The sequence below is a fragment of the Thermobia domestica genome, chromosome 12 (genome assembly GCF_964235325.1).
Source record: "Thermobia domestica chromosome 12, izTheDome1.hap1.1, whole genome shotgun sequence".
Lineage (NCBI taxonomy): Eukaryota > Metazoa > Arthropoda > Insecta > Zygentoma > Lepismatidae > Thermobia > Thermobia domestica.
The window spans coordinates 160,549,764-160,561,817 of record NC_137465.1 but is presented as its reverse complement, the minus strand read 5'-3'; the positions used below and the strand labels follow the sequence as shown (position 1 = coordinate 160,561,817).

The following is a 12,054-nucleotide window of genomic DNA, read 5'->3' as shown; positions in this document are numbered from 1 at the left end:
GATGTCAAAATTTGATGAGATACAAAGTGAGAAGGTACAAGATGTCACTGAATCCCTAATTTTAGATACTACGTTACTAGTACCAGTACCGCCATACAGGGGCTTCTTATGACCCTATCCGAGGACAAGGCGTGATAGAACCACGTGTCTCACGCCTGTGGTGTAACGATTCATTAATTGAAGTGTCGGTGCTAACATAGCCTTCACGCATCGCGGTGTGCTTTATTACGCGTGTAAAAAAAGAAAAAAAGTAGCCTTGAATGAAACAGTAAGAATCTATCAGAAATACAAAGACCTGGCTACTAACGGAACGAGATTCCTTTATAATAGCAAGTAAAACAACAGTTAAATTATCCTGTTATTGGTTTTAATATAAAAGGGCAATCAAGTGTTAAGTCATGTCCAACAAGATGATCAATTAAAACAAAGAAATGTATTATACATAAATGTTTCTTTTTAAACGAACAGTAATTAATTAACATTGTTTTATGTCTTCTAAACCTTGGGATTCCGTTCTCTTTAATTTCTTTTGAATTCGTTTAAATATGCAGAAGTGCTTACATGGAGTTATAATCAAACTGTTAGAACGTGTGTCCTTCTTGCGCCATATATACCAGGTTCGCTTCCTGGTAAGGACATACAAATTTCATTCTTGACGTAACATCTTGAAGAATAAGGAAGCTACTTCGGACAAAGCGAAACCTGGATCTAGAAAGCAAGAAATAGTTGGGATTGAAGTCGACACGCTTACCATAGATCCCTTTACCTTGCGTTATTCCTTCACGAAACGTAGCGCCAATTCATATATGAAGATGACCAGGGTCATTTTGGGGCATTTTTAGGGCAGGGGACACTAGTTAAAAAAAAATACAGTGAATGTTTAAGTAACAATACAAAGTTACATTTCGCATACTTTTTAACATTAGCCTTTACGATTCAAATTAATTAATCTAGTGGTTAGTGTTTTAACAAACTGAAAGTTAATCACCACAGAAGCAAGACCTTAACATTGGATCACGTCGTATACCAAAAATTCCTTCTGGATTGTTATAACTCATTCTTCTAATATATATACAGGGTGGCACAAAAGTAGGTATACACTCTCGTACTGATCAACTCATTGCTTTTTATATCATTTCTTATTTCTATCCATCAGCAAGGGCGCCGGTCCTAGGGGGCCCGGGCTCCCCCAAAGCTCATGTGGGCCCCCTCATTGTATTTGTGAATATACAATATTTTGCATAATTTGAATGCAATTTGTCTTAAAATCCTCATATATATGCCGTATCCATCTGAATTCCCCCCCCCCCCAAATTTACAGAGAAAACGGTGCTCTTGTCCATCAAGTAGACTTAGTTTCTTTATTATTTCTTCTTAATGTCTTTTTACTTATATCTCAAGCTCGGAACAGCCGAAACAAAGAAACCTCGTACTTGATCAATGTAGGAGCGTATATCTACTTTTGGGCCATCTATATATTCTTTATATGATCCTTCCACCTTCTCGGTCTCAAAATCTTTTTCCTAGACTTTCTGGTTAGGAATCTATGCACCCACTTGTGCTTCCCATGCAAGTATGAATACTGTTCATGTTGACATCTCACTTCATTTTCAGTGGTAGGTAGCTAGTGCGAAGTTCAGCCTTTATAAGGTTTACTCAATTCACTTATTTGTTCGTTTCTTTTGTGAAATACATTTCTCAAAACTTTATTTTTCTTTTAGGAAACTGACGGCTGTTCTGTGGGCGTGAGAATTATATCTTTATACTCCTTTCTTTTTTTAAAAAAAAAAATTTTGTTTCTTTATTACTACGAAAGTATAAGATTTCGTACACTGGGTTTTGTTTCTTCTAGTTACTGAAATAAATCAATCTAACCACATCTAATTATTTAGATTTATTCACTTGTGCATTGTTATTATTGATTTAGATGTTTCCATTACTAGTGTTTCATCTCCTTACCATTACTTTCGACATTCACATTATTATTATTATTATTATTATTATTATTATTATTATTATTATTATTATTATTATTATTATTATTGTTGGAATACTATTTCAGCTTGTTACCACGTACTTCATTTTATCTACATTCACTGTTATTATTGACTACCTGGATTGTCCGTTCTTCGCACGGGAAGAATAGGTTTATGGAATATTTTTGAATCCGCTTTACTCCCTTAAAATAAACATTCCAATAAAAAAATTATAAAAATCCATAAGACAGTCGACACACACCTTTAGCATGCGAAGTTTAATCAAAGTAATATGATATGGATACCATGTTTCAAGATTCATTTCAAACGGGTTAGCTATTTCCCACGTTGTGATCACAAACAAAGAATCTCCTTTTCAATGTGCCGAAGAAAATATGTATTAATTTCCCCTTCTCCTTTAAAACGGGAATTTTCAAAGAAACTGGGATAAGTACGATTATTTTTAATGAAGACTTTCTACACGGAGCTTCATCTTTTTAACTTGACGGGCTAGTCAGATGCTATTATTTTCTCATAAATGTGAATTCCTCATACCTCCCATACCCTTATATTAGGATAACCATTTTAATTATTGAAGTGACATGATAAAGAAAAAGCAGTTTGAGGTACGTGATATTCTAATATTCCAAAATTCATTTCAAATGGTTCGGCCTTTTTTCTCGTGATTGGTGATCCCACACATGACTATTCTAATTTTTATATACGTATTGAAAGATTACAATGTTTCCATAAAGAGACTTTGTGTACTAATGTTATCCAAGGGCGTAAGAACGTAAGAACCTTCCTGGGGAATAGCTTATTTGATTAGTGGAAACCACATTGAAATATGACCAATGGCTCTCAAGATAATCACGTAGAACCCTACAAATGAACATATATACATACATACATATATTATAAGATTCCATCCCCCCTTGAAGAAGCAACTACTGCAAACACGTACTTTGACCACGAACACGTGTTATTGTGTTCACAGCATAAACACCAGCAGATGATGGAAGGCGGATACTGACAAGACACGACGAAGGATCGGAAGAAGAGCGGAGATGGCCGACCTCCCCTCACGAACGTCCCCTTCAAGAGGACATCCAAAAAAGAGGATTCCAACAGGACGATAGCTGAGGGACCGCAATGGGCTGTGGAGAGTACTTTTAAACCTATCTCTGGAGACTGCAATAAGCAAAGGAAATATCTTATAATCACCTTTTTCACGGTTCTGCAATGAGCTACGGAGAAATCCTGTAATTGTATCCCGAGACTGCTGTGGGCAAAGAAGATTCCCTCTAATCACGTACTCCGGAGGCTGCATTGACCAAATTAGTTCCCGTCACAACCTAAGACAAAATTGAACCTTCACTCCGAAGCCACTACTGTATGCCGAGGACTTATCGAACTGAAAAAATTTAGAGATTTACAAAGAAACTTTGTAATGTGTTAAAGATTTATTTTTGTAAATAAATTGGTGAAGGGTTTTTGTATTCTGAACTTTTATCAGACTCTACCAAAAAAAAAAGTACTGCAATATACATACATATTAAACTTAGAACCTTTATTTGAAGTAGGATAAAAAGTTAAGTTAGGTCATAGTTCACTCGTGCAGCAAAAATCAAAATAGGATCAGCGGTCTAGAAGGAGTTGACTACCAAACATCGTTCCATTTATTTTTATTTATAAAGATTATTGTTGTAGAATATTTGTTCTAGTTTGACCTACTACGACCTAGGCTACATTGAATGTTCCCAATCAATTCATCTACACAAGAAGTTAACAGTACCTCAAGGATATAGATGACAAGATCGTGTAAAAAATTCCTCAATACTTACTGCAGTTTATCCTTCACCTTTCTTCAATAAAAGAACTATTAATGATTCTTCTCATTCCTTAAAAATTTTCTCTTTCTGGCATATTGAGTAGATTAGTCGGTAGATCTCCTGGATTTAAGATGGTTCTTTCCGCTTTGAGTAGTTTAATTTTTACTGAAATACAGTAAAATCTGCTCTGGAAAATTTATTGTTCTTTAGTTAATAGCTGATCCAATCTCTATGCTTCATTACCCTTTCACTCACTTTATAGATATATATAATGGGTTATCAAAATACCGCTTTATCTATGTACTTGAAGTATATTTCTGGGAGCATCTGGGATATTTTCGTTTCCATTCTGCTTACAGTCTATCTGGGTTATTATAGTTCAATTTTAATTTGAATGGAGTTAGTAGGATATTACTCAAACATCTTTTATAGAATACAAAACATTCGTTTTGTTCATTTAATTAAGGTTGGTTTAAAGCGACAAGTTTTGTCGATAGGTGTCACTACAGTCTTCCTATCTCTCTCATGTATTTTTTTTTTTTTTTTTTACTTTTCACGAAAATTCACGATTTCTGTTACAAATTTTAACCTACAGACTTCGAATTTTTAGAGAAGGAACTTCATAATCTATCGAATGCAACAATCCGTGCCAATTTCTTATTTAGAATTCTTTTCATTGCTGAAATGGCTTGATTGTTGAAATGGATATCCAAACCTGTTTCAAAAACCAATGGAACTTTCAAAAATGAAGAAAACTCTTAATAAAAAATTGGCACGGACTGTTGCCTTCGACAGGTTATGAAGTTCCTTCTCTAAAAATTTGAAGTCTCTAGATTGAAATTTGTAACAGAAATCGTGAATTTTCGTGAAAGATAAAAAAAAAAAAAAAAATACATGATAGAGATAGGAAGACTGTAGTGACATTTATCGGCAAAATTTGTCCCTTTAAACCAACCTTGAGGTAAGAAATAAGAACTGCATAATAGCATTGTCAAGAAGACAAGAATTACATCAAATACAGGGACTAGAAATATTTCAACCAAAAAGAGTGTTGATGTGGAAAATGGAAGTATGATATCTTCCAACTACACAGTTTGTTTCTCTTATATCTATTATTTTTGTATATAGAGGATACTTTCCGTCTATCTGTTCTATATTATTTAATTGGTAAGTTACCCTAACTCAACCTAGGCCTATATATTATAACACAATAATAGTGAGCATTACTTCACTTCGATCTTTCTTTTAATTTATATCTTTTCTACTATTATAACCTTAATTATTCTTTAATGAACTTCTCAACAATAATGTCCTTTCCACATAAATATCTCCATACCCTCTACATTTAAATCTTGCATAATCACAAAACTCACAGACTAATGTTTGACAACAAAAGGTATAATCAGCATGTGCTCTATTTCAACACACATTCCGCGTAACAGTTTCCCTGTTAAAACACAGACAAAAAAGTTCGAATTTATTGCATCGTGATTTGAATGCAGTAGAAAGAATGAAATATTAAGCCACTGTTTTTGTTAAGGGGATTCGTTTATTATTATCACCAGGGGTAAAAGTGAGGGAGAAGGCGGGGGGACGTTGTACCCCCACTTCCACAAAATATCCGTGGCGTCCCCCCACTTTCTAAAGAAATTACAATAGGCAAAGATAGGCACGGGTGACGGAGTGATGTCATGCGTACCCCTACCTTTTCAGATCCACTTTTACCCGTGGTTGTCACTGAATGTTATCAATAATAACTTTTGAGTTTTGAGTGATTTTATGTCAAATCATTTTGATTTAATATAGAAAGAGAGTATAAAGCAACAATTTGCTCAGAAACAAGAGTATTTGAGCTTCCCAAAGAGATTAATACTCTTGAAAAAGGATTCATATCAAAAGGATCTGATCATCCTAATCAAATGAGACCTGATGGTAGAGTAAATATGTCTTTGACGTAAACTTGTTGTGTTGTATTTCATAGAGAACTTTCATTTTGATTATTGACTTTATTGTTTATTGTTTTAAGGCTAAATTAAGAAGTTAAATGCACATTTACAAACCTCACTCAACCTCAGCCTCACGCTCCCTCTTGTAGAAATAATGTAATGCTAAAGTTCTTTCTAGTATTTGTAGGATTCCATCCATTGTTTTACAACAATTGGATGAATATCATTCAGAACCTTTTGCTTTCAATTTCTATAGAGTACAAAGTTATTTCAGTTAGACTTTTCAAGTTTAAACATTCATATGTATGCCGTTCATTCTAGCTTTGTAACTTCTTTACCTTAATTAAAACTAAAATCCAACCAAAGCAAGCCATTTTTAATCTGTAATATTGTTGCCGTTTGGGCAATTTATTATTGCCCTCATCAGACATATTATGAAATCAAATCTAAATGCTATAGCTTATATATTTCAAAAATGAGAGGAGGTCATTTCTAACAACAAATTAGATTTTTTCTTTACTTTTAAGAACTTTCAACTGCATACAGATCTCGACTTTTACTGATGAAACTTCCATTAAAAAAAAAAAAATAAACTTTTAATTGGACACCTGCGCCACTCCACGTACACTTTAACAGAACTGTATTTCCTTTTCTGTTCTATCCAAAATCTTTCTCTACAAATCATGCATATTCAGTACACTATTCCAATTCATCTGTTTCCTTTCTTTTTTCTTCGCATCCATTCCGTCTCTTTCCATTTCCTTATAATCCTTCTTCTTTCCCATTCCAATTCTTCCATACCTTACCAGTCTATTTCATGCTCTGTTTCTCTCACATGGTTCTATACTGCGTTATTGTACATCTTGAATCTAACATAGCCCTTGTGTTGTTTAAACCTTTCTTCTACTTCTTCCCTGTTTCTCCTTTATAACTCATTTTGAATTCTTTGCAACTAATTCTATATACTATCCCTTTCTCACTTTGTTGAATCTTTGTTTCTCTTACTTTCCTATAAATCTAGTATTCTCTTGCTCCCTTTCCTGTATACTTTTGCTCCTGTTTGCAATAGCTTCTTCAGGACTTCTGTGTCCCTCTTTATACTTACTATTCCAAGGCATCCTTTCTTTTTCTTCTATCTTTATTTCCTTTAATTCTTTCTTGCTCTCCTTCTTCTACTTTTCTACTGTATCCATTCTGTACTAATAAACTATCAAACTTCTCTATGCCTTCCTCTCTTTTCTCGTCTTCACTGTCTATCTTTCTATCCTTTTTCCCATATCCCTAAAAAAATCCCTCTTAGTCCCCTTATCTTTGTGGCTCGTATTGTGCCAATACACACTCCTGACTATTCTTTCCTGTACCACGTTGTTTTGAATCTCCCTTCTAGCTTTCTTATTGTCATATCTAAAAACCTGATTTGACCATCTTTTAATTCTACCTCTAGGCTTATTCCTTTCCCTTTATGCTCGATTCTTCTCACAAACACTTCAAACTGTCTCTTTGTTGCTTTCCAAATTACTAAACAACCGCTACATATCTGCAAAACATAACCAACCTTTCTCTTTCTTCTTCTTTCCCTTTTTGTTTCCATTTTTCATTACAATTTCCGATAATACTGGGCTTACTCTATCCTATACTTAGACCTTCCTTTGCTCTCACTAACTTGTCCCTTATTGTACACACATTGCTTTCCCATATCAATTTTATGGTTTTTATCATTTTTTCTTTTCTTTCATTTCCTTACAATCTCATCCATAATTTCTTCCCCCATCACTTTCAAGATATAATTTCTTTTTAAGCTGGGAACACAGCTTTGACATCTACACTAAACATCAACATTTTCTCATTTCTTATTCCTACTTTCTCTATCATCCTCTTGACTCCTTCTGTATTCTTAACCCTCTTATTTACTTGTCCTCTTATTTCTTCTGCTCTCTTCTTTATTTCTTCCTCCAAATGTTTAAAAATATTCTTTCTGCAGTTCATAACCGATTTAAGTTTCACTTATTTTTTTTGTTTATTTTGAAAATCTTTTCACATCCGGAATTCTGTGGAGAAAGATTTTGGATAGAGTAGAAAATAAAGGAAAAATAACACAGGTACGTGGAGGGTGTCGTCCTACTTGCAGCAGTCTTATGTGCGACAGGAATTGTTAACTGCCCTATGAGCGACCGATTCGATCTATTAACTGGCCTATGAGTCATCGATTCGTTTATACTAAGATAATGGAAGAAAATAAGTTTTCCTTTTTTTTAAAATTTGTTTCACGCTAGTGTGAATTAGAACCTAACAAAATATACTATGAAAAAATTATATTCGCAGAGGTTTCATTTCTTCCAGCCGTTTCACAGTTACAAGAAACATACACCCTTAACATTCTACTTGCTTAATCATAAATTTCACATGTAACCTTACCCTTACATTCATAAGTATAAAGTGCTCCTTAATAAGCATTACATGCAAGTATTAATAACAAGTTATTAAGGAATATGATGCATATTTGTCCTTAACTATCCAACAAATTTTATCCAGGGTTGTTACTGGCAACATATTGGTCATTGCGTTGGCGTGTTTAAAAGTTGCGGAAAGCAGGATTTCTCAGAATAAATAATCTCTCTGATACACACACACGTGAGCAACTGTCTTTATCATCCTCAGGAACTTCTACTGAGCAGAGCAGTCTTCTGTCAAAATCACCTCTACATACACATATGCTACCTCCTTTCCTTGTCAAAATTATCAGCTTATAGTGAGCAGTTTTTATTTTATTCATAGAGTGTTAGGAAGTCCAAAAAGTAGATACAGTAGTTGGCGAAACTGTTACACGTTTAAGTTTCCAAAAATAAAATATAATGCTTTGCTTAATGAGTAATTTGATTTAATTAAATTAAGTACAGAAAGTAGAGCTTAATTTTACATTGAGTTTTATGTCATATCTAACTCAAAATAATTTTTATTTGCGCTCACAGAAGGGGAAACTATGTTTGACCAACAGTATCACTGGCAGGTACATTTTCATAGCAAGATTGTTCGGACGCTAATAACGCCAGAGACAAAAATATTTCACGAGAGGGAATCATATCATCTTCCATCATCTCAGTGTAAATGAATCGGTCGCTCATAGGACAGATAGCAGTTCCTGTCGTTGATAGGACTGTCGCTTCTAGAACTAATTCACGTGGAGTGTCTTGTTGTCCAATTAAAAGTTGAAAATTTAAAAAATGTGAAAGTGTCATCATTAAAACTCAAGATCTGTGTGCAATTAAAACTTTACAAAAGTTAAAGGAAGGATCTAATTGGTTCTTAGAAATGAATTCCTCTCATTTTCTGAGGTACATGCGCTGCAGCATTTAGATTTTACTTCATAATGTGTATGATGAATTCAATGATACATTGCCGAAACTGTACCAATATTATTTATTAAAAGTGGTTTGATTTGATCAGACTTTAGTTTTAAGGCAATTCATATATTATAAATATTGTTTATGTTTTTCATTTCTTTTCTTTCTTTGTTAACGCAACCACATAACGAATTTGTTTCTGATTTCATAGAATAACTCATAGTTGATTTTCAAATTAAAGTTTGAGAGTGAACGTTGCTCACGTCTTACTCGTATATTTTGAGTTCGACTGAGCTTTACGAAAATTAGTTAAAGCTTTTAAGTGTGAGCTGGCTTATAAAATTAAGCTGTCCTTTGAAAACTTGTTAAGATTTGAAAATTGAGTTTAACGTTTAGAAGTGCATTAAGCTTTAAAAAGTGACCTGTACTTTTAAAAGTGGGTTGAACTTTAAAAAAGTGGGTTGAGCTCTAAATGACGTGTAGCTTTGAAAACGTATCTTATCTTGAGTTCTAAAAATTAGGCTTACTCAATCCTGAATTGGAATTAAATATAAAGCTTCCATACAATTCAAGTAAGTGAAAAAACTCTAAGATACATAAATAGTCGATACTACTAACTGTGTACTAAATGTGAACCTGAAATAAAAGCAAGAATAAGAATGGCGAAAGAAGCCTTTAAGAGGAAGAAAATAATATTTTTGAGGAATTGAATAAAGAGTTGAGAAAAAGACTAATAAAATATTTCCTGTGTAGTATTGTACTGTATGGATCAGAAACATGGACATAACGCAAAAATGATGAGAAATGACTGGAAGCTTTCGAAATGTGGGTGTGGGGAAGAATGGAGCGAATTATTTGTCGAGTGGAAAGAGCGGAAAACGAATGAGAGGGTGTTAGAAATAGTAGGGGAAAAAAGACCAATTTAGATATTAAGAAGAGGAAGAGAAACGGGTTGAGACATTCGATAAGAAAGAACTGTATCATGAGGGATGTGCTAGAGGGTACGGTAGCAGGAATGAGAGAGAGGGGCGAAGGAGACTACAATTAATGGAAGATATAAAAACAGAGAAATCGTATGTGAAGACGAAGAGGTTAGCGGAAGAACATGGAGCATGGGAGTTTCTCAATTGCTGGAAGTGACCTGCCAATAATGGCAGAATACATATGATGATGACTAACTGTGCTAGCAAGGTAAATTTTATACAACTTTTTAGCATGACAACAAAAGATTAGAGCAAGACTAAGCACTCATTCCACAGACACAGAGCAGAAACCCGAAATCATTTTACGGCTGTTATAGCTGACAATTTTTCCTGGGCTCTAATACGTATCACTGAAAGATTTTTTTTAATACTTCAAGTCTTAATTTGTTATTTTGTTAGATTGTCAAATTCACAATTAAAATCGCTAAGAAATACAAGCACTTCTTTCTTCATATACAGGCATCATTGCGTCATCATGTGAGGAAGCGAAGAATCACAGCCTCTATCAGAGGTCAAGGAAAGCAAGCACGCACTTGTGGGAAATACACTGTGAACTTTTCATAAGAAAAAATAGAAGACAGTTGAGAAGAAAAATAAATATAGTCTGTGTTGAAGTAGGTAAGGCAAAACCAGTTCATTAGCTTTTCTTAGTAGGAAACCATTACTGACTGACCAGCTATTCTTACACCTGTGTTTTAAAACTGGAAGCAGTATATAAATATTATTGTGGTGCCGTAGGACATGTGTAGTTCCCAAAACTTTTTTATACAAGTATTGATGCGTAATAAAAATTACCACCTGAAATATGACCGAAAAAGGAACATGTCATAGGAGGAAATGATGCCACTTTTTTTCTTAGTAGACATTTTATAGTATACGCGTGTCAAAAAATAAAATTTCTGCATTTTTCCTCTAACAATTAGGAAAGTTTCAGTGCATGTGTGGGAATTATTCTTCACACTAAATGAACCATGTCATCCTTCCTTTAGCGGACTCCTGACAACTGAGGCTCGGACTTTTATGACCTTTTTAAGCTGGCATCATTTTACGTATCTAATTAAATATAAACACATTTCTAACACTTGTGAACAAAAATTGAGCTGTCGTTAATCATATAAAGGGATATTTGACCCATATTGTAGTTATAGGTTATATATGGGGACAAAGTAATATAACAGCATATATATATATATATATATATATATATATATATATATATATATATATATATATATATATATATATATATATATATATTGTCATATTGTAGGCAAGTTTCACTTATTACTCAGAAATATATTTAAAATACATATTGCTAATGAGGTTATTTGAAAGATTTTTCTTAGAAATATTTGGCTTTGTGTAACAGAATTTGAAGGAATCAGTGTGAGGGTTCAAAGTAGTTGACTTAGCGTAGCATTAATCCAGGCACGTAGACAAGGGGGGGGGGGTCCGGACCCCCTCCTTCGAGACCAGAAATGAAAAAAATAAGGAAGGATGAAACAAAATGAAATGAGAAAAAGAAGGATCAGCGTTAAAAATAAACTACAGGAAGCTTTTGGTTACTCTTTCTTATGAGGAAATTTGTATTACTTGCAATACATGGTTGCGAGATGAGCGATATATCCTGGAAGAGTCAGGGAATTTGAAATTTCTAGAAAAGTTACGGAATTCTCAGAATTTCTGCTACTAGTCAGGGAGATTTCAAGCTTCCGAAAGCATAGTGTCATTGTGTAATAGCGTGGACTTTTTTTATCATAATTTTTAGTTATCGCATCCTTGCAATATCAAACATGTTCTTTCAAAAACAATTTTCTACTGCTCTTTTAACCTGTCATTTGAAACAGACAGTAGTTGACGGAATAATAAAAACAAAAATATACGTGGGAATAAAGTTGTATTAACATTTGGTTCAATAGAAAAAGGAATGCAGATATTGCAAAATATTTTACAAGATATTATAGTAGTAATCGCCC

General features: G+C 33.8%; 1 protein-coding gene across 3 annotated transcripts in view; it reads right to left on the bottom strand.

The window, feature by feature from the left end:
* The window catches only part of LOC145666785 (uncharacterized), a 111,127-nt gene that overhangs the window by 3,483 nt on the left and 95,590 nt on the right, over window positions 1-12,054 (bottom strand). The window contains exon 1 of one of the 3 annotated variants that reach the window (XM_081734343.1): window positions 3,201-3,378. The exons of the other annotated variants lie outside the window; for them this stretch is intronic. Within the exon in view, the coding sequence (XP_081590469.1) occupies window positions 3,201-3,306 (106 nt within the window). The 5' untranslated portion in view covers window positions 3,307-3,378. Of the gene's footprint in view, window positions 1-3,200; window positions 3,379-12,054 lie in introns of those variants that run through there. 3 annotated transcript variants of the gene reach the window in all.